Below are 22,106 nucleotides of genomic sequence, written 5' to 3'. Positions count from 1 at the left end.
GAAGTGATATGATGGAAAAACTCCAGAAGAGCTTCAGAATTGCTTCAAATGCTTAATTAATTTATTGAGAGTGTAGATGGTGATGTGTAGAAAGTAGGGTAAACCCATGTGTGTATTTGTGGAAATAAATTTAGCCACAGTTTGATGGTAATATAAAACTTCAAGAAGTCATACGTAGTAAGTATACAATAACCAGTGATATTTCGGCATCACTGTTTTTTAATGCTCCTCATAATTTACAGACAATCATCAATCATCAACACTTTTACGCCATTTATAAAGTAACATGCTAGGTTTGGATTGCCTTTTAGGCCAGGTGATTAACCAGGAGTCTTTCAGCTGACTGATCCCTGTTGGGCCCTAGTGAAGTGGCTCTGACCAAGTCTGAATCAGGGATGTTGTTGGAGTTTACAAGAAAGATAAGAATATTGTGTCTTTGGGATATTGGAGGTTGATTAAAATGTTTGTGAAAACATAATAGATTTTGCTTCATGTTGGAGGTTGATTGTCTAATGATGCTGTGCCTGGAGGTCATAGCTGACCTCAGTATCTTTGGAGTCTTCAGGGGAATCCAGTAGTCCAATCATACTGAGATTAGCTGATGAGCAAACATTTCACGTCCAGTCTGTTTGCAGAGAGGGATTTTGTGTCACTGAAAGGCCATGGATGCTTTGTTGACATCAGGGGTAATACATCCATGTGTATGTGGAGCACACTGTGTGCTCTCCCTTCCCCCTCTGCGTGCGCGTGCGTGTGCGAGTCTGGCAGCGTAACATCTGTGCGTACGCGGTCGTGATTGTTGTGAAGATGGCGGAGGGGGAGACAGAGAAGGAATATGACACACGGAAAGCTATCGATGAGCTCCGAGAGCGGTTCCAGGGTTTGACCACAGCTTTGAAAGAGAACTCGAAGTCTCCGTTGGAAGCCTCCCTGCATTTCTGCCAGGAGTTTTGCCAGGTTAGCCCGTTCTCCTGCTGCTCATCCCGGGAAGCCTGCAGCCCCTCTGGCTTCCTGGCCGAGGATGCGCGTCTACGTTTGCTACAACAATGTAGCTAAGGGGCTAGCTGCCTAGCTAGCAGCCTGGCATTTGAAGATGGGGAAAAAAACTCCTCCGTGATTTTCAGCCATTTTCTCAATGATGTTTGTCTGTGGCATGAACTTATTTGCAAAGTCTGACTATGAATGCGACGAGAAGTCACATCAATGTGTGCGCGCCGTGCATGTATTACTCGTATTTTCCAGGCCAGATCGCTAATAGCAAATGAATGTTGCTAGCTGGTATGCAGGGTCCCCCTGTCCTGTGCAGTGGTCATGCTGTGCAAAAAATGGGTAGCTACGTTAGCGAGATTTTACAGAGCGATTGCATTGATATGCACGGAATTATACGCTTGTGTTCTCCGTGGAACATATCATCCAAACGTTTTAACGCTGCATCTCCATGCTGGTTTAGGTTTTTGCTTAGTGTAAAAAGGAGTTACTTTTGTGAAGCTGTTTTATTGTACGGAAAGATCAATGATTTTTTTCCAAGGTGCTAGCCCAGGCCTTTTGCACTAATTAATCCAGCTAACCACATCAGCGGAGATGCTTATTACAGTCATATAGCCAGCACCAGATAAATATGTTATATTGATGTCAATGTTATAGCAACCGATATGCCTGCATCTGGCGGAGACAGTGATTTATAAGGGAAAGTGGTCTTTGACTCCATTACACATCCTTCTCATTAATTTGCCCTGACCACGAAAATATCAAGCGAGGTCTCCGTTAAGATGATATCACACTGATACTGCAAGGATTACGGCCATTGCACCACATTAGTTTTAAGTATTGGTTTGTTTCTATCCCACATTAACCGGCAGTGAGGAATTCATTCAACTTAAAAGTTATTTGATGAAAAGGGGACGAGCCTCGGGCTGCATGCTGTAGTTGGGAGCAGTTAATTCATGATGGAGATTTGTTTCGTAAGAGTACAACTCTTCCATGGTACAACGGAGTCATTCAGGATGAAATTGATCTGTATCAATATTTGTGTGTTGAAGGAATTGAGGGAGTTTTCATTGATTAAGGTTAGGCGTTTTTTTGTGCTGGGTGATAGGGAAAAAAGAGGGAGGGATAAAAAATAAAAAAATAAAAAGTTGTTTTTTTGCAGAGCCACACATAACTGTGGTGCTTTGTTGTCTTTGTGTGTACATCTTGGCATCTATTGTGTAATCAGTATATAATAACAGTAAATATTGATCCAAATGTATTTTTTTTCCATCCTTGATAGTTGAGAGTAAGACTTTTATTCTTCATCCAAAAGTTAGCTGTGGCTTTTTGAAATCAAAGCGAACCACAAAGTTAAAAGTTTGACTATTTACACTCAATCTAAATTGCTTTTACATCCTTGTATTCAGTCCTAGTACAGAGGAACTCTTTTTTTCTCACTTAACATGTTTGATTTTGAAACGGAATAAAATATATGAATCGTGATTATAAAGCCTACATTTTGTCTTTTACTACCAAGGCCAACATTTTCTTGGCTTATATTATTGTTAAAGGGGCATCGCTAAGCGTAATTTGTCTATATGTAATTACACCTGTACAACTGCTGAGCTAAAGAAAGTATACATACATCTTTTAAACAAGGACAAAAAATACTTTTTATACTTAACAAATAAGCAAAATAGGGCTAAACCCTAACTATTATTTTTGTTTTGAATTATTGATTCATCTGTCGGTTTTTAGATTAATTGATTATTCACTGGGTTTATAAAATGTCAGAAAATAGTGAAAAATGCATTTCACAATTTCCCAGTGGAAAAAAGGTAATGTCTCCAAATAGTTTTTTTTTTATCCAGGTAGGTGCAAAAACATTTACAATGAGAAAAGCCGCATATTCCTCACATTCGAGAAGCTAGAAACAGAGAATGTTCTGTATTTTTGCTTGATGGAGGACTAATTGTTTTTAGTGCTAAATAAATATATTAGTTATTTATACACGTTTTTTATTTTTATTTTTTACAAACTTGTATTTTAATTTTTCCATTTTCCAGGTATTTTTTCAGCCTGCTATTCTATACTATGATGCCTTTTTATTTTATTTATTCTAATTGTAATATTTTTATGTTTTCCAGGTCCTTGTGGAACATGCTGGTCGTTGGAAAACTGATGAGGATCCACTGCCTTTGCTGGAGGTTTACACTGTGGCCATCCTCAGCTTTGCTAAGGCTGCCTCCTGTCTCTCCTCCGAATGTGAAAACGTGCCACTCCTACTTGAAAAGTTATCACTGTGAGTAGCAACTCCAACATGGGTGTCACTGGAAATACGATTTACTTAAAATCCTGTGTTATTTTTCGTATTCTTTCTAACAACATCTTCCCTATTAACTTGACCCCGTAATATGTGTTACACATTAATGACACATAATGAATTGTATGTTGGGGAAAGCATCTTCATTAAGTCTCAAGTTTCCTGTAGTAGTATAAAGTTGATTTGGCAAAGAATGGGTTACATGGTTTGGATGTGCACATGGCATTAGACCTAACATTAGTTTGCTTTGCAGTTCCACTGGTGTAGTTTTGTTTTTGGCCAGCTTGTTATAGGTGATTGCAAAAACAGACAGCGATCTTACAAGAAAGCTGCACAATACTTGACAATAAGAATTAAACAAAACACACCCACGTCCCAAAGAAAAATGTTGAAATAATAAAAAACAGTATATAGGAACTACTGCACTATTCACACAATGCTCTTGAGGTGGTTATGAAGGCAAAGTCCTTGCAGCTGAATAGAAATGTAGGCTGCCTCTGGGGAGGTACCTACTGGGGAGCTTCGACATATTTGGGATGAGCTATAGACTATACTTTGCACATGGAGATGCAGTGCACACACAAAAGGAAGATAATCTGATGCAGCAATTATTAATGTCAAGGATGTAACATTTTTTTGTAAATTATTGATCACAATTACTGATCTGGCCACTCTGAGCTGTTTTTTATTAATACCATATAAAAAATAAAAGGGACTATTTAATAACATCTACACGTACACCTGAATTGATCCATGTAACTAAAGTGTCTCTCTCGCTGCTGCTGAGTTACACCCCCATTTCTCCTGTTTGTCATCCAAAATGCCACACTGACTTTACAGCACCACACTTTTTAGTTATTCTTGTATGGTTAACCTTAATTTGTGGAATGTGTGCACATCCTTGACCTAAATGTGGCTTTAAAAATGACTGTGTTGGATTCACAGGAGCTGTGCGGAGCTGCTACTCTTACTGCCCCAGCATGTCCCTGGTGCCTTATGGGAGGAGTTCCAGTCCTCCATGAAGGTCAGTATTCCCAAGGATCTTTTCTGAGGCTGTGCTTTGCAGTAATAGCCCTGAAAAGTTGTTTAGTAATTTGAATGCATTTGGTTTAGCTCATCATTGAAACATAATAAATAAATAAAACATATTAGCTGAATGTTTGTATCTGAGTTCTCTTTACAAGAATGACATTTCATGAAATGTTCTGTTCGCTGCTGCTTTTGAAGAAATGTAAACTGTTGAATGGTGACACATTCACTACAGTAACATTGTCATAACAGTTATTTTATACTCATGTCTAACATTTAGTATGACTCACTCACGTTTTGGTAATTAGGTTACTACATCTTTATTTATCGTCTGTTGCAGTTGGCACACAGCCTTTTGCAAGAAAGTGGGAGCACACAGCTTTGTCTGCTCTCAGTTCTGGCGCAACAGGATGGCGTCTGGTCCAACACCACACTAAGCAGCATCCTGTCCGATCAAATCCCTCAAACTGAGCAAGGTTAGTTCTAATTGGGTTTGAACATGCTCCACGCTGACTTGTAACACTGTAATTGCATGGAATTATAATTGTTCAATGTATTATACTTGTCTACATCTAATCTGCAGTTTCTTACCTTTTGTCTCTGTCTTTTTCTACTTTTTGTTTCTTAGTTCGTGAGTATCTTGAGTTGGAAGGTGCCACACTTCTGAACATGAGAATAAAGCACCTAATCAAAGTGGACAGCGTTGATAAAGCTGCTGTCCTCGCAAAGATGTGCTCGGAGTATCCGGGATATGAAGGAAAAGGAAACTTCAAGCAAACCTACTTGCTTTGCATCTGCATGGCAAAAAGTCAGGAGCAGCTAATGGAGGAGGTAAGAAATGACACACAGAAACACAGTTCCTTGTACGCACAAGGTTATTACATTTAACACTTGAACAAGTGCTCAAAAACTGATCAGTGATGGTATGTCAAGTTCAAGTTCTTTTTTCTTATCATATGCGCAACAATTACAGAAACCCAGTAATCACTCAGCACTCGTTTGATATTTAATAACAGAATGTCCCAACAGTGTTGTCATGTGTCAGATAGTTATTTGATTTCTCTCTCTCTTTCTAATAGATTGCGTCAATAGACTGTAAAGATGCTCTTGAAATGATCTGCAACTTGGAGTCAGAGGGAGATGAGAAAGGAGCTCTCTGCTTATGCTCTGCCTTTCTCAAGCGACAGCTTCTTCAAGGAGATGTTTATTGTGCCTGGTAAGTGTCAAAGTTGAAAGTTGCAGTTTGTTTCAGATTAATACTTTTAGAAAACACAAAATTACTCTCAGGAATACAGTGGTCATGGAACAAATATATTATGCAATTTACTTGTATCCATGAAGCAATCTCTGTAAAAAGCATGTGCACAAAGATACTCTCACTGTTGAGTATATTGCAGAGGCTGACTCTGTGTTTGAAGGTCCATGTGCATGTGAATAAATGACTCACTGTCTTTGATACAGCAATGGCTAAAGTAAAAACTATGCAATACACTTTTAGATTTGTGGCCATCTGTAATCTCAATAGATGTACTTTTTAATTTCAAATAGAGTAATCAGAAAAATAATCGGAAGATGAATCAATAATGAAAATATTCATTAGTTGTTTTTAACAGTTGTGTTTGTGATGTTTTGCAGGGAACTCACACTGTTCTGGAGTAAGCTACTCATGCGTTTAGAGTCGTCAGCTGATGCATTTCTTGGACACAGCAAAGAGATGGCTCTTCTCTGTAGAAGCGTCTGTCATATTCTGTTTCTAATCAAAGTCATCCAAAACGAGGTAAGAACAATAGTCTACACATTTGTAGCTGATAGCGGAACCATTACACATTACTATTGACACCAACAATGACTCACATGGTACTGCGTCTGTAAACCCTTGGCATTTATGTTACTTTTTTTATTTCCGTAGGTTGGAGAGGTGGGGCTTCCAGTGTGCGTTGAAATGTGCATTCAAGCTCTGAAGATGACATCCAGTGACCATAAAGATAGCAAGTCCACCATCTGCAAAACTATTTCCTGCCTCTTGCCAACTGATCTAGAGGTTAAGCGTGCATGCCAGCTGACCGAGTTCCTCCTCCAGCCTACCGTTGACTCTTATTATGCTGTGGAGTCACTGTACAACGAACCCGACCAAAAGCCTGAGGAGGACGGGAGTTTACCAGTGCCCAATTCTTTACGCTGCGAGTTACTGCTGGCCTTCAAGACACAGTGGCCTTTTGATCCAGAGTTCTGGGACTGGAAAACACTGAAACGCAACTGCTTGGCACTGATGGGAGAGGAGGCAGCTATTGTGTCATCTATTGACACACTCAATGACACAGATGAACAAGAGGTGGAAAGTGCACTTGGCAAACTCCCTGAATACAGAGACCTGGAGGATTTTCTGCTAACCACTACAAATGAACTCAATGAAATCACGGATGAAAGAGAAAAAAACAGAGAGGCTAAAAAACTTCGGGAGCAGGGTTTTGTTTCTGCCCGGTTCAGAAACTGGCGAGCATACATGCAGTATTGTGTTTTGTGTGACAAGGAGTTCTTGGGTCACAGAATTGTTCGCCATGCGCAGAAGCACTTCAAAGATGGCGTGTATCTTTGTCCAATTTGTGCTGACAGTTTTGAAACTAGGGAGGTTTTAGAGCCACATGTAGCATCACATGTAAAGCAATCTTGCAAAGAGAGACTAGCTGCAATGAAAGCTGCTAGAAAGGTAACCAAACCCCCTCAGTCCCCTAAAAGTCCATCGAAAAATTCAAAAGTTGCTGCTAAGGTGAGCATTAGTCCTGTTAAAATTGAATCTCAAATTGGCGACCAGTTGGCTTCTCCTGTTAAGATAGAACAAACTACATCTGACACAAATATAAGTCAAGACTGTTTCTGTCCTGTCAAAAACTGTTCCAAGGCTTTCAAGTTTTTCCGCAACCTCATGGCTCACGTCAGATCTCACAAGGACGACGAAGAGGCCATGAGGTTTTTAGAGATACAGAAACAGAAAGTGGTGTGCCAGTATTGCAGACGGCAGTTTGTTAATGTCAGACATCTTAATGATCATTTGCAGATGCACTGTGGCACTAAACCATACATCTGCATACAGTTGGATTGCAAGGCAAACTTTAACTCAAATTCTGAGCTTCTCATGCATAGAAAAACACATCCTGAATTTAAAGCCCAGTGCATGTTCCCTAACTGTGGCCAAGTTTTCAGTGAGGCCTACCTGTTGTATGATCACGAGGCGCAGCATTACCTTACCTACACCTGCCAAACAGATAACTGTGGCAAAATATTCTACTCACAGTCTCAATTCTTGTCTCACCAAGAGAATCATAGTACAAATGATGCAGTAAACAATTTGCCCATAACAATTCAAAACCTTCCTGAGACTCCAAAAGTAGAACCACCACCTGAGAGCACCACAAGCCTTGAAAGGATTAATACAGACGTATATATGAAGGAGGCATCAATGGTAAACACATCACCATGCAGATTACCAGAGCTTGCTAAAGAAGCTGTTACTGTGAGAGTGAAACACTCGATTGAAAGAATGCTGAATTCTGCAGCACATCCTGAAATGAAAGAATCAGAGAAATGCTACACTCCGCTGACAAACCCCACTTCAGCACCAGCTGGTGTCAAGTCAGCAACAGAGGCCCCTCATGTGCACCATAATGTGGCTGGGCAAGGTGAGATTCCACCAGAAAATCCTTTACCAAGTCCACTCAACCCTGTGGCAAGTCAACAGGAAGTGGTTCTTAATAATGTACAAGGCCATGATCTTCCAAAAGTGAATCCACAAATAATTTCTCCAAGTCAAATCAAGACAGAAATTCCTTGGGTGCAAGGATATCCTTCCAGCACTGCAACTGTTGGCAATGAGGAGAACCTGCATTGCTGCCCATATAATGAATGTACAAGGGCATACAGTACAAACAAAAGTCTGTCTAGGCATGTAAAGAAGCAACACCCTGAAATATTTGAAGATTGGAAATTGGCAAAGAAATATAACAAAGTGTCCAAAATTACAGCAAAAAAGGTACCAAGTCGGCCAGCTTCATCCAATCAGACTCAACCAAACCAGGGGAACAGGCTGTCAAATCAGCCAGGAATACTATGCAACAAACCTGGGATGCAGCAAATGGATTTCCCAATGGAATCTTCAACCTCACCGGCCCAGTGTTATCCTGGATCAATGGAGCCTGTGCCCATCACTCCAATGGTGAACCCCACACTGTACCCGCCATGGGGGAGCCCAAATATTCCCAGCGGAATGATGCAGTCAGACATGTCCCAGTCATGGTCTTCACCTCCCATGAATAACTGCTATCCAGATACCTTCAACATGAATGAGTACCCCCCTCGGAGCTATCCTCAATGGCAGGCAGACCCTTATCAAACCACAGCATCTCTCCCTACTGATAGAGATCATTCAATGGCAGCTATACATGGTCCCTCTATGTCACACGCTCCTTCAGATTCAAGTTTGATGTCTCAGTATGTGTCCAGTTCGTTGATGCTTGACAATGGAGGGCAAATACATAACGGAGGGCATCAGTATGGACTAATGCAGCCAGTAGTAGGCAGTGGAGACAGCGTAGATGTGGGAAAAAGGAGTGCAAGTATGACAGGTCAGTTGGATAATGAAAACAGTATCTCCACAATTGATAGCCTCCCTGAAGGAAGTTACCACACTCCATATACTCAGAGTGAAAACTCTTGTCCTACTCAAGACTCGTCAGTTGATATTCCCATGAAATGTCTGAGCCCAGAGGCCGAAGTTGCATCAAAAGCTACAAATGAAATAATTAAAACAGAGATTGTGCCCACTCCTGGTTATGAACAGATGGAAAACTCTGTGGATGGCATGCTCAGTCCAAACAGTGTCATTCACACAGATTTCCCTTACGAAGAAGACTGTCCTAGTGCTGACTGTGAGCCTACCCCCTCAGATGAAAAGGCTGGTGACCCTGACATGCAGAAAGGAAAACGCAGCAGGTTGAGCAAGCGAACCAAATGGCCAGCCATCATTAAGGATGGCAAAGTCATCTGCAGGAGATGCTTCAGAGAGTTCTCAAGCACCAAGTCTCTTGGGGGTCACTTATCTAAACGCTCGCAGTGCAGGCCTGTAGATGAAATTGACCTAACAGCTGATCTGCCAACATCTTTTCTTGATTTTCTCAATGACCCCCATGTCCCTGATACTAACGGAGCAACATACATGTCAAATGGGGATTTCTCACAGGAATCCTGTAGCTTGACCACTTTGACTTCACCCATGGTGTTAAAACAGGAGCCCCAAAATTCTAATATAATGGACTATTCAAACGCCACATCTGTTTCCCCTGAAATCCAGCAACAGAAAGTCGGAGCGTTGGCTAATCCAGCCCTCACTGTACCTTATCAAGAGGATCACTTGATGGAAATTTCACATGCCTTTCAAAGGTTGGATTTGATTGAGGCTGCACAAGGGAAGATGCGGAGTGCTCTGTCGTTAGAGCAAAATGTCAGTCATTGTGATACAGCCCACAACATTGAAAAAAGTAAAATACTGAGTAAAAGTGATGACAAGCCCTCTGAAAAGATACCCAAACCATTTAAATGTGACCAGGATGAGTGTGAGTACTCATTTATGACAAAAGAGGCGTTATTCAAACACTTGTGTAGAATGCACGATTACTCTAATGACATGATAGAAGAACTAAAAAAAACCCCATCCAAACTGTCTCCATATCCTTGTCAGATTTGCCCCAAAACATTCACGAGAACGACCGGTTTAAGAATTCACTATGAAAAAGTCCATCGATTGTCAAAGGCAGAAATGCAGAAGCTAAGGATCAGTGCTCGAAACAGGCGTGCATTTAGACTGAACAAAGATGACGTGTTGAGCCGTGTGACCACTGATGCCAATACCAGTCGCACGACACAATCTGCGGTCGTATTACCTGCTATAAAACAAGAACCACTTGACATTGCAATTGCACCTCAAACAGACAATGAGAACAATCCAGAAGTTCCTCAAATCACTTCACCAGGAGATGTAGTTAAACAGGGCTTCATACCTGAGGTTTCAATTGTCGCACAACTACCACCACCTCAAAACTATATGACTGATGGGTCATTCTGTGAAGTGGCACCATCGGTTCATGAAAAAAGTAACCTAGAGCAACCTATAGTGGCTGTTGTAAACAAGAGTCCAGATGTGAAACAGAAATCCAGTTTACAAGAGAAACTCAGTCCGGTTGGCAAAGCGATGGAGCAGCAAGGACGATCAGATGCATCATTTAGCAAAGTAAAGGAGCCAATGTCCAGCCCTTCTTCTACATCTGCTTCATCCTCCCCAGAGAAACCCAGCAGCTCCAAAAACACACCAACGAAGGATGAACACCAGAGGCAAGAGAAACCTCAGAAAAGGTTGAGCCTCAAAATGTGTGAAACAGACGCCTACAGTCCATATAGACCATATCGCTGTGTTCATGAAGGATGCACTGCCGCATTCACCATCCAGCAAAATTTGATTCTCCATTACAGGGCCATGCATCAGGCATCCCTGCCTCCCGGCAAACCTGAACCCGACACCGAAAAGACAAGTGTTAATAATGGACAGGAGAGCCATCAGAGCATAGACAAAGATGATGAAGTCAGGTGCCAAGTCAAAAACTGTTCACGGGTGTTCATGGGAATCACGAGGTTAGTGCAGCATTACCTCCTACTTCACAAGTTTACCCGTGACAAAGCCACTGCCATGATGGCGAGCATGACCATAGGGACTTTCAACTGTGACCGGCCGGAGTGCGCTCTCCCCTTCAACTCTGTGGAAAAGTACATTGAGCACATTAAGAATTACCACAAGGAAATCGCAATCTCTGAGAGCGGCTCAGTTGACCCAACTTTCAGGTGCGAGTACGAGGCATGTGACCGTGTTTACACTACAAAATCAAACCTCCTCCGTCACTTGATAAAAAAGCACGAATATGTTTATGATCCTAAAACAAGTGACGGAAGACGGACTAAATCACTTGGGCTCTTCCCAGGGGTTAACGGGAAAGAGAATGTTGAGAACAAGTTCAAAGTGAAGAAGAAAAACACTAAAAAGAAAGAGGGGAAGTCCATTGAACACTGGACTAGTTTTGGAAAGCCTACACTAAAATCACACGATGAGGCATCAGCCATGTGCACCAAAAAGTCCGCCCTGCAGTACCCATGCATGATAATAGGCTGTGATGCAGTGGAGCGGGCTGAAAAAAGTATATTTAAGCATTACACCACTCACGGCCTCACAGAAAGATACATTGAAGACCACAGGAGCCAGTTCATTTTCTGCAAAAAGTATTCACGCGCCAGATTCAAAGATTCAAGCAAATCAGAGGGCGCGTCAAGCTCAGATTCTGAGGAAACACAGCTAGATGACGGCGAAAAGCTTAGTGACCAGAAAACAGATGAGCTGGTGGATCGAATAGGCCAAGAAGACAGCAAGCTGTCCAACGATGATAGTGCAGAATCTCAAGCTTCCACTGGGACAGAAGGTGGAGTTAAAAGAGGCCGCCCCAGAAAGCCTGCACATCCTACACCAGCTTGTCCGGAGAGGATGCAGACCCTTAGGAATCGTTTGACTGTTAACAGTTCAAGAGAGAACTCAAATCCTGGTACCCCTACAGCCCAAGAACAACGTGACGACGGGGTTATGCCAGGGTCTTTCAAGCCTTTAGGACTCGAGGACTCTTTCCTTAAGTTCTTGGAAACCTCAGAGTCAACCCACTCTTCCAAACGCAAATTAAATGAGAAATCTAGTTCTGAACTGCCGTCCAAAAGACAACAAACTAACAAACAGAAGTCTGCAATGAAAAGTAAAATAACTGATGAATTCAGAGGCTGCGAGAATCTAATAGACTTCAGAAATCCTCTTAATCTCAAATCTGTGAGCAATGTCAAAATTGTCATGGATAAAACATTTTCAGATGGTGCTGATCTTTTGCTAAAGCAGCTACAAGACATGAGGCCAATAGTCATAATAAAAAAGTGGCTTTATAGCCGATCATAGCCCGATATTTAGTTTTCAACTCAATCTCACTCAGGATTTGAGAGGTTATGCTGCAGAATGGTTTGTTAATGCATCAGATTTCCAACTGTTAACAGTAATGGTCACAGTTAACGATGAAATGGCCTATTTTGTACTTAATGAAAAAATGTCTTGGATGATTTTAAGTATGTATGTTAGCTATAATAACCAGGTAATCGATAGGGCATAGATTTTAGATCATGTTTGTATTTATGCTTAGTACTGAAGATGTTTTTTTTTTTTTTTTCTTTTGCTAAATGGAGACTTTTAAAGAAAAACTGTTTTTATATATCCCTATGGGATTTCAAATTCTGTTTGTATTTATTTTATCCTTTTTCAACACTAGTAGACCTATCTGTAATATTTACATGTCTTCCACAAAGTGTTCAATAAAATGTTACTGGTTTTTGTAACATCTTGTCTGCAGATCTTTTTTGTGTTGCAGGGTTTTTCACATCTTATTTGTTTGCAGAGTTCACAGTAGAGTAAATTTGAAAACAAAAACACATGATTTACACATTCACTGGACTTAATTTGCATGAAAATAAAGGACATTCTTTGTACAAATTAAGTTTTTTTATTATCTGCATAGAAACCACCAGAAATCTATCGAGTGAAATTCTAGTTCCAAAGCCTGTTATATTCAAATCACTACAAATCTGTCATGGTGTAAGTATAGACACCCAAACAGTATACAATATGCACAATGCTAACTAAAGACAGTAAATATTAAAAAAATAATATTCACACACTTGACAGATATGGCTAAATATTAAATATGACATAAATAACTAAATACATACAAGTTAAACTTTACATCATGATATAAATGTTTAAAACGAATAGTATTGGTTATACATAGTATTATGGAGCATCATCTCCACATGCTTGTCATATGAATATGAATATTAAACAATGCAACAGGAAACAGACTTGGACCTGCAGAGAGGCCACAACACATGGATGTATTAAGAGAATGAGGCCACAACAGGGAAACCAGGGATGCTTTAAAGGGTCGGGAGTGTTCAAGATCAGCAGTGTTATAAAAAAAAAAAAATCCACCGCCATTAAAATAACGGAGAGGAATAACGAAATTAACTAAACTACGTTTAAAAACTTTAAAGTCGCATTTGTCATATTTAATTTGCTTATGACAGCGTTAATCATGCCCGATAATTTAAAACTTGACTAAGCTATGAACACACGCGCGCTGAACACAACCCTTTCCGTAAACGTCACATTGGCGGGAAGTAGTAGCTCGTTTGTCAAATCCAGGACGGGCAGCATTTTAAACCAAATTGTCTCACTTTTATCCAGACGGAAGTGCAAGTCACTTACTGAACTATCCGAAATATAAAACAACCGTTAACTTTTCATGTAAGATGTCTACTTCATCTGTGTCCAAGGTAACTTAATATTCTGACGTTATGTATGTTTTATTTAACGTTAAGCTTCATAAACCTCATGAAACGAGCTTGGCAGTCGTGACACAACATGGCCATATCAGTGTTTCGTATATTTGTTTATGTTCATAGTTAACTGGCACTGTTTGTAACTTATGGTCGTTGATATTTCAGGGCTGCTTTGTTTTTAAGCCAAGTGCAAAGAAGAAAAAGACACTCAGTTTGGGTGAGTTGTGTTAATGTTTATAGGAGAGTATCCTCACTTGATACGTTACTCTTACCTTGATGCTATTTCTCCACAGCGGATCATTTCATCCATGGCTGTGAAGGTGCTGAGAACAGTGAAAAACGATTCAAACTTTGTCAGGATCTATGGGACCAAATTAAAACGGACACAGAGGTAACAACACATATTCAACATGTTGCTCATCTCATCCAACAGAACTTAACAGTAAAAGTTGGTTAAAGGTGGTAGTGTGGAACAATGGAGTTGAATAGATTCACAAGATATATTTCTCTAGTATGGAGGTGCCATTATTTGGTAACTTTACATTTTTATACAGTATAATCATTGCACTGAACATATATGAAATGTTTTGGAGCTTTGCAAGGCCCATTAGTGGTGTCTCAACAGCTTATATGATACAAAGCCAAAGCAGTGTCATAAAAACAGGAGATTCCACCCCAATTCCCATCTGATTATTTTTGAACAAACCCTCTAAAGGCGATGGTAAACAATGGTTGAAATTGGTAAGTAAATAAAGTCTAACAAATGTTTTTACTGCCTGTAAGGTTTTACAGGATGAGCTCAACAGGAACATCTTGGACAGCTTGCTGGACTTCACGAGGAAGTGCTCATCCACTCGCCAACACAGTGACTGGGCATCACAGATGAGGGCCAGTGAGATTCCCACAGCGGCTCTTGTGCTTGGTATGTTGATGACGAGGCAGTAACACAAATGACATTAACTGATTGATCATTCAAACAACAGCCAATGTAGAACATAATGGAAACAAATTATTTCCGATTGCTTTATTTTTGACCAGTCTTGTGGTATGCCTTGGAGGTTTTTTTTTTTTTTTTTTTTTATCCTAATCTAACATAGATAAGAGTCATACAATTTGTCTTCTTTTGATATCCTCCATAGGTGTGAATGTCCCGGACCATGACATGACCTTCCAGAGCCTGTCTGACCTGCTCCAGCAGTCTGTTACTCCTTACGTGGCCTCTGTACAGGCCAAAGAGTGCGGAGGTAAGGGACTCAGAGGATCGCACAGCCTTTGATTTTAAAGAAACATTACTCTTTTTGTATCTAAGAATAGTAATGGTTGCAGCTTAATAACTATATTTTGTCATGTACATCCGTTACAGTTTATGCTTTCAAGTTTTTCTATTGTTTGCTTTATCATTTCAGCATTGAAGCATTTGATAAAGAGGGTCCTGGAGAGGTTGATGGGCACGGTTGTGACTGTAGATGATGAAGAAGAGGAGGAGGCTGAGCAGACCAGTGCTCAGCACCACAAGAGCGTGCACTGCTCCCTCAGTACACTCTGTGATTGGTACAATACAAAAACAAAGGTGGGACCATAAAGCATTACTACTGCATTTTTTTACATTTGCAGTTCGTTGCATAAAAGCGCTTAAAGCAATTTTCCCCCTGTACTTTAGAAATCCAACACTGGTACTCCTGGAAAGAAACGTAGTTCTCCTGTCAGAGACGGTCCACAGCAGCCTCCTGTTGTAATTATTTTCAAAGATTTAGAGGCTTTCAACCCTAGAGTTCTTCAGGACTTCATACTCATCTGCAGGTAACTAGAAAATCTGACTAAAACAATTTAACTGTTTCCTTGTAATTTTGTTAATGCATCAGTCTCCTCCTGTTTACAGTATTACAATAAAACGATGATCATTTAGATACAGATCATTTATTAATCCTTTACAGGAAATTACAGTGACACAGCAGCTTCAAGACAAACAAAACGCCACACATTTCCTCAAATATCTTCCATACCTAATAAGTTAAAATACAATAAATACATACTACTACCATAAGTGCATAGTTATTTCTGTGCATTATAAAATCTTATAGCTGCTGGTGAGAAGGACTTCCTGTATCTCTCAGACTTGCACATTGGTGCAATCAGTCTCTGACTGAAGGTGCTGATCACCTTCAGGTCATGGAGTGGGTGTGCATGGTTGGCTCGATGGTGTTTTTTGCCCCCAACTGCTCCTCCAAGGCACCTAACCTTAACCCTAACCATAACCAGTGCCTAATCCTAGTGCCTTCCAGGCAGCGCTGCCTGGAAGGAGCCGTTGGGGGCAAAAAACACCGATAAACGCATGGTTGGTCATTATTGTTCCCAGTTTGTTAAATGTTCTGACCTCTGCCACCTGCTGGACCGCCTGTAGTTCAGCCCCGACCACCGAGCCGGCCTTCTTGATTAGCTTGTCCAATCTGTTTCTATCTGCTGTGCGGACGCCTTCTCCCCAACAGGCCACAGCAAAAAAAACACAGCACTGGCCACTACTGTATGATAGACACTGCGCAGCAAGGTTTGGAAGATGATAAATGACCTTAGCCTCCTTAGAAAATAAAATCGTCTTTGTCCGTTAAGGTACACCGCCTCCATATGGCTCCTCCAGTCCAGCTTACTGTCAAGCTGTGAACAAGTTTGCTTTTGTAGCCACCTTACCATACACCTAAACCAGTGTTAAACCAATGTTATACCAAGTGACCCGCTGAGAAGAAGTTAATTCATCACCTTGTTAAGAATATCCGGTCTTCTATTGATACAGTTTTGATTAGGCTTTGTAAGTTGAGATGTCAAAACAGTATCTCCATGAACATGTTCTCCATGTTCTCCTCAGCCGGTACATTGAACGTCTTCCCCTGATGTTCATCTTCGGTATCGCCACGTCACCCAGCACCATCCAACACTTGCTGCCCCACTCTGTGTCCTCCCTGCTGTGTATAGAGCTCTTCCAGTCCCTCTCCTGTACACAGCACCTGGCCACAGTCATAGACAAGGTAGTTTTTCACTCACATACAGTACAGTGCAAAAGAAATACTTTCAGGAAATATGCTGGAGACACTCGCATCATGTTATGAGCTTCCTGAACTGAAAGCCTTTCTGTTAATCTCTTAGATCACATTTGCCAAGCTTCCATCCAATGTTGTACTATTAAAGTGTTAAAACATCATCATGTCAGTCATATTTGAGGTACTCATGCAGGTTTTACACTGCATTGTAAAAATAATACTGGGTATTGCACAATGTCTAATAATGGAAGATGCTGCAACAAGTACAACTGTTTAAATTGAGTTTTTCTTCTACGTTTTTGAAAATGAGCTCCCTACTTGTGCAGGTGCTTTACTTGTTTTAACTTAATGAAGCACAAAACCTACATCTTTGCTGCTGTTCTGCATTATTGAGATTTCATTAGGTGATTTAAAATGGCCAAATCCAAGCTAATACACCTTTTTATAGAATGTGTTTAATTGAAATCTGTATTATTGATCATGGAAGCATATTTTTTGAAGTATGTCCTCTATTAACATGTGACAGATTTGGCTACCCGGGTACATACAGGTGATAGACACAATTACATGATCACCTGTGCCATATAATATAATCCATAACAATTATTAACTTTGCGAAGCTTGTACTCTTCACTTTGTTGAGGCTGTGTAAATGAGGTATGGGTTCAACACTATTATCAATTTTGAGACTGAAACTTTTTTTTATTTTTTTTATTTTGTTTGTTCAAATTTACTTTTAGTCTGTACAGATACACAATTAATAGAATAAAAGAAACAAGTTGCACATTTTTTTCCAACCAAATTGGTTATTAAGCTATTGTGTCTGCTTAAATGAAATCCATGGAAGGTTATTGTAATATGTGTCTTGTCTGTTTCCAGTTGATCCTGACAAAGCAGTTCCCTTTTAAGCTCAACGGTAAAGTGATGCAGGTGCTGATCAGCATCTTCCTCTACCACGACTTCTCAGTGAGAAAGTTTATCAAGGGCATTCAGGTACAGAGTAGCTTGTAAATACTACTACTACTGTCCTATTACTATTACTTATCAATACGTGTCCTCTGTTTGTACCCGTTGTGTCTTTGTCTAGTTCAGATACACACACATGGTAAACAAACATTCTGCTTTGTCTTGGTGCAGCTGGCCCTGCTGGAGCACTTTCACTCTCAGCCTCTCAGTGTGCTGTGCTGTAAGAAGAAGGAGGCCCTGCTTAATGTGATGCAGCTCGATCACCTCGACTTGGAGAGGATTAGGCACCTGCTGTCGTTCAAGAGGTACACACACACACACACACACACATACATTCACTGACAATTTGGTTTTCACATGTGCACTGACTCTTAGTGGACAGACAACATGAAACTGTGAACATATACCATTCCGTTTAGTTTGGCTTCAAGCAGTGAACACACAGGTAACTTTAAGTTTTTTATGTGGTTTAGTAGCCTGTTGTATGCTTTAAATGGTTTAAAACTGAGCCTTTTAAATCAGGTCTAACCTGTGTGTTTTTCCCAGGTATGTAGAGAAGCAGGAACCTCGGGAACAAGTGGATCTGTTGACGGATGACACTCATTTAAAGGTGCATTCTTTGTTTTATCGCTACACCTGAGGCATTAGTCAACAACGAGTGCACATACCTGGACAGCATCTAATGCTTTAGTTTGTTTCTGTTTTATAGGAGGTGTGTCAAAAGCTGATAAAAGACCTTCACAAATATCACAAGAACTATTATCCCATCCTGAGGTGTCTCCACACTCTGACCTCATCCTTACCTCGGTACCCCCTCGGAAAACAGGCAAGAAATAACTGCTTCATAGGTGTAAAAAAATAAACTTTCTCGTAGTGTCGAAGTTACAGTTTCAGTTTTTTTTCTAACTGGCTTGATGTAACGTTGAATTATCCGTGTGTTACAGATCAGAGAGCTCCATTTAATATGTCTGGAGAAGAACGTATGGGAGAGTGAGGATTACCAGTCAGCCATGAAGCTTCTGAAGTAAGTCTGGATATTTAACCTGTATATCAACAAGTAGGAATAACAAAAGGATGATAATTAGTCTTCATTGTAGACTCAAGGTACTTCGATAAAGATTCTCCTGAAGTCCTTCAGTTTTAAACGTGTTATCATAACTGTGTCTCATTTGTAGTAGTCTCGCTTCGCCAGACCCTCCTCCAAATCGCGCTGAAGGAGGGTCTGGCTACTCCATATAGCTTTCGGGGATGGGAGGAAAACGTGCTCTGGTTTATTGGCATTTCTTTAAACCAGTCACAATCATCTTGGGCGGTGCTAAGCACCGGAGAAAAGCTGCGGTGCCGCTGCAAAATAGGCTCGGAAGGAACTTGTTTTGGTGGAACATGTGTACGTTTAAAAGTTGTTTTAGTTGTGCATTAGAAAACTCAGATTGGACAGATAGTCTAGCTAGCTGTCTGGATTTACCCTGCAGAGATCTGAGGAGCAGTTAACCATAGTCCTCATAAATCCACCGGAGTTTAAAATGCCAACACAAAGGAAGCCCAAGGCAACGGATATCCGGCCTAAATGAGTGAAATGCGGCGGATTTTCCGGCAGCAACGGAGCAATCCCGGAAGTGAAACGTCGTAGACTGTTTGTAGAATGTATTTCTTCCTTTCTAGTCTAGGGGTGGCAGTATCCGTAGGGACTTGGATTGGGAACCGGAGGGTCGCTGGTTCAAGTCCCAGTACGGACCAAAGTACAGAGTGTGGATTGGTAGCTGGAGAGATGCCAGTTCAACTCCTGGGCACTGCCAGGTGCTCTTGAGCAAGGCACCGTACCCCCCCCAGACGCTCAGGGCGCTGGTCCAGCACTGGCAGCCCACTCACTCTGACATCTCTCCATTTGTGCATGAATAGGTCCTGAGCATGTGTGTATTTCAGGCTTGTGTGTAGTGATTTCAGAGTGTAAATTGTAATTTCCCCACTGGGGATCAATAAACAGTATAAATTTAATTTAATTTAAATTTAGTCTTTATTTACACGTTACCACTAGATGGCAACATATTCAAGGATTATTGCTCCTCCTGATGGCCAAATTCGTTTTACTACTATTTAGCCATTAATATACTGTACAGTAAAACAGCATTGTACCATTTGTTGTTTGACACTGGCTTTTAATTGTGAACATACCAGACTTTAGTCCAAAAACACCCCAGTCCGAAGTTAGGCACTCGAGCTGTACAATTCAAATTGTAAATCTCCTGTGCTTTCGCTCCAGGATGCTGGCTAAAGATGAGCTGATCGCTTTGCTACAGAGGTGTGCGGAGATTCTGCAGCCTGCCAAGTCAAAGAAGATAAAGAGCGCTCTTGTCCAGCTGGAAGACATGCTCACCAAATTTAAGCAGTTGGACAGTAAGTAGTAAAAATGAAGTAGAGCGCCCACATGTTGTCATTCTCTGTTTATAGATTCTTACTCTCCCTGATTTTGCGTTCACCCTGGAATAGTCTCTGTTCTCAAATAATTATTACTGTAGGTAATGAATATGCAACACTCCTTACAATGATCTTGTCCTTAAACAGCAGTAGCTGCTGAACCTCCCCCCACCGTGGAAGACAGCATCACCTCTCCACTAAAGCATCTTCAAAAGAAAACGGATCTGGCCCAGCTGCAGAAGGTTTTCATGGTTTTATGAAGAATGTTATCGTCGCAGGATTTCTGTGAGGAGATTCTCCACCTTGCTGATGTGTTTGATCCATATATTGTCTGGTTACGTATTCTAGACGCTGCTGGAGATGAACGAGTCTCGGAGAGCCAAGAAACTGAGTCCGTTCGAGGTTCTGCGAAATGAAGCCCTTGAGTTCATTGACAGCTTAGTGAAGTGAGGCATATTACCTTCTTGCTCTGCTGAAAGTGTAACGATTTTTTATTTTAAATTACATAAATATGGTAGAAATTCTTCTTCAGCTAACAGCTCTCTCTCCCACCTAGGAGTCACCTGTCTCCCCCAGAGTCTCAGGTACTGAATGAAGTTTGCTACTACACTTCTTCCGCCACTGTGAGACGCCACCTCAACGCAACACCTCGCACCTCTATTCAGGCTGCACTCAATAGTCCCTTCTATTATCTTCAGGTACATGTCTTATCAAGTGTCTATCTTAACATGAGGAGTAACTGAAAGCAGTGAAAGTACTTGTGCCTTCATCGGAGCCTCTTCTTCCAGAATGACCGCCTAAAGACTGAGGATGGGACTGTCTCTAATGCTGCACCTGATATCTGCATCGTGTACAAACTCCATCTGGAGTGCGGCAGGCTGATAAACCTTTACGACTGGCTGGAAGTGAGTTTATATACAGAATAATTTGATGTTTGTCTAATAATGTAAATCAATCATTTGATATTTGTCTAATAATTGAATTCAACTGAATCAACCAACGTCTTTAAGGAAAAACAAAAGATGATAATGATGTTTATACAGCGTTCCATTTTAACTTAGGATACCGGCACCTTTGCCCTACAATCAGTGATGATTGTTGATTTGATGGTTTGTTTTTCATTCTGCAGAAGGCTTCATTGATCCTGAGGATCACTGTGTCATGTTATTGATCTGAAAATCGGCCCAGAATGGACCGGATACTGACATGAATAAACCTGTTTGTTTCTAGGCCTATGCCACTGTGGTTTCTGCTGCTGAGGGTAACGATCCAGATTCTGACAATTTCGGGAAAGTGGATGAGGTCAAACAGTATCCTTCCATAACTTTATCTACGAACATGTTTTTCCCCCATCATGCTATTACCAACATTTTATTACTCACTTAATGTCATAATTGTTTGCTCTAGGGACACGTAACACAAGTTAGTTCATACGATATAGTTACATTACATAGCGATTTTACTTTTGGCCAGAGTATAATACTCAATTGAGAAATGTTGTTCCTTAGCTTGTTTTCTAGCGCTCGTTTCATCCGAGCTGTGTCGGAGCTCGAATTTCTGGGCTTCATAAAGTCCACCAAGCAGAAGACTGACCACGTGGCTCGACTCACCTGGGGAGGCTGCTGACCGGACCCAAAAAGAAACCATGCACACGTCTTTAACATACACTTGTGGCTGCAGCCTCCCTTCATTTAAGCTCTTATCGAACTTGACTTGGATTGATATTTTCCCCCTCTAATAAAACATGGCAGTAGTGTCTGATAATCAGTGTGCCGTACACGTTTTATTCTTACCTGCGCAATGAGCAAAACACATTGTACCTTTTAGAGATAGTATAAACGTATCAGATGCTGGATGTTCAACAAAACATTACAAGTATCTGAAGTGATAAGATTCTCTAGAAACTTATCTTG

At 40.9% G+C, this 22,106-nt stretch overlaps 2 protein-coding genes across 3 annotated transcripts; both read left to right on the top strand.

The window, feature by feature from the left end:
* Positions 1-765: 765 nt before the first annotated feature.
* znf292a (zinc finger protein 292a) lies at positions 766-12,781 on the top strand. The gene is made up of 8 exons (XM_031278867.2): positions 766-957; positions 3,117-3,271; positions 4,238-4,316; positions 4,662-4,797; positions 4,950-5,152; positions 5,401-5,537; positions 5,957-6,098; positions 6,231-12,781. The coding sequence occupies exons 1-8, from the start codon at positions 808-810 to the stop codon at positions 12,348-12,350; spliced, it is 7,122 nt and encodes a 2,373-aa protein (XP_031134727.1). The 5' UTR covers positions 766-807; the 3' UTR covers positions 12,351-12,781.
* A 653-nt stretch (positions 12,782-13,434) lies between these two features.
* orc3 (origin recognition complex, subunit 3) lies at positions 13,435-21,960 on the top strand. 2 transcript variants are annotated; one of them, XM_031279071.2, is made up of 20 exons: positions 13,559-13,774; positions 13,946-13,997; positions 14,074-14,171; positions 14,564-14,702; positions 14,920-15,024; positions 15,187-15,350; positions 15,441-15,580; positions 16,641-16,800; positions 17,692-17,805; positions 17,950-18,083; positions 18,325-18,388; positions 18,488-18,604; positions 18,723-18,802; positions 20,039-20,172; positions 20,341-20,435; positions 20,542-20,639; positions 20,750-20,891; positions 20,982-21,098; positions 21,424-21,503; positions 21,714-21,960. In XM_031279071.2, exons 1-20 carry the CDS (start codon positions 13,751-13,753, stop codon positions 21,817-21,819), a joined length of 2,163 nt encoding a protein of 720 aa, XP_031134931.2. In that variant the 5' UTR covers positions 13,559-13,750; the 3' UTR covers positions 21,820-21,960. The 2 variants fall into 2 exon arrangements, with proteins under 2 accessions (XP_035850697.1, XP_031134931.2); XM_035994804.1 differs by lacking the exons at positions 21,424-21,503; positions 21,714-21,960 and adding an exon at positions 21,323-21,423 and having other exon boundaries at positions 13,435-13,774.
* Positions 21,961-22,106: the final 146 nt, after the last annotated feature.

The sequence above is a fragment of the Sander lucioperca genome, chromosome 18 (assembly GCF_008315115.2).
Source record: "Sander lucioperca isolate FBNREF2018 chromosome 18, SLUC_FBN_1.2, whole genome shotgun sequence".
In the NCBI taxonomy this organism is placed as follows: domain Eukaryota; kingdom Metazoa; phylum Chordata; class Actinopteri; order Perciformes; family Percidae; genus Sander; species Sander lucioperca.
This window is presented reverse-complemented; position numbering and strand designations above follow the sequence as displayed.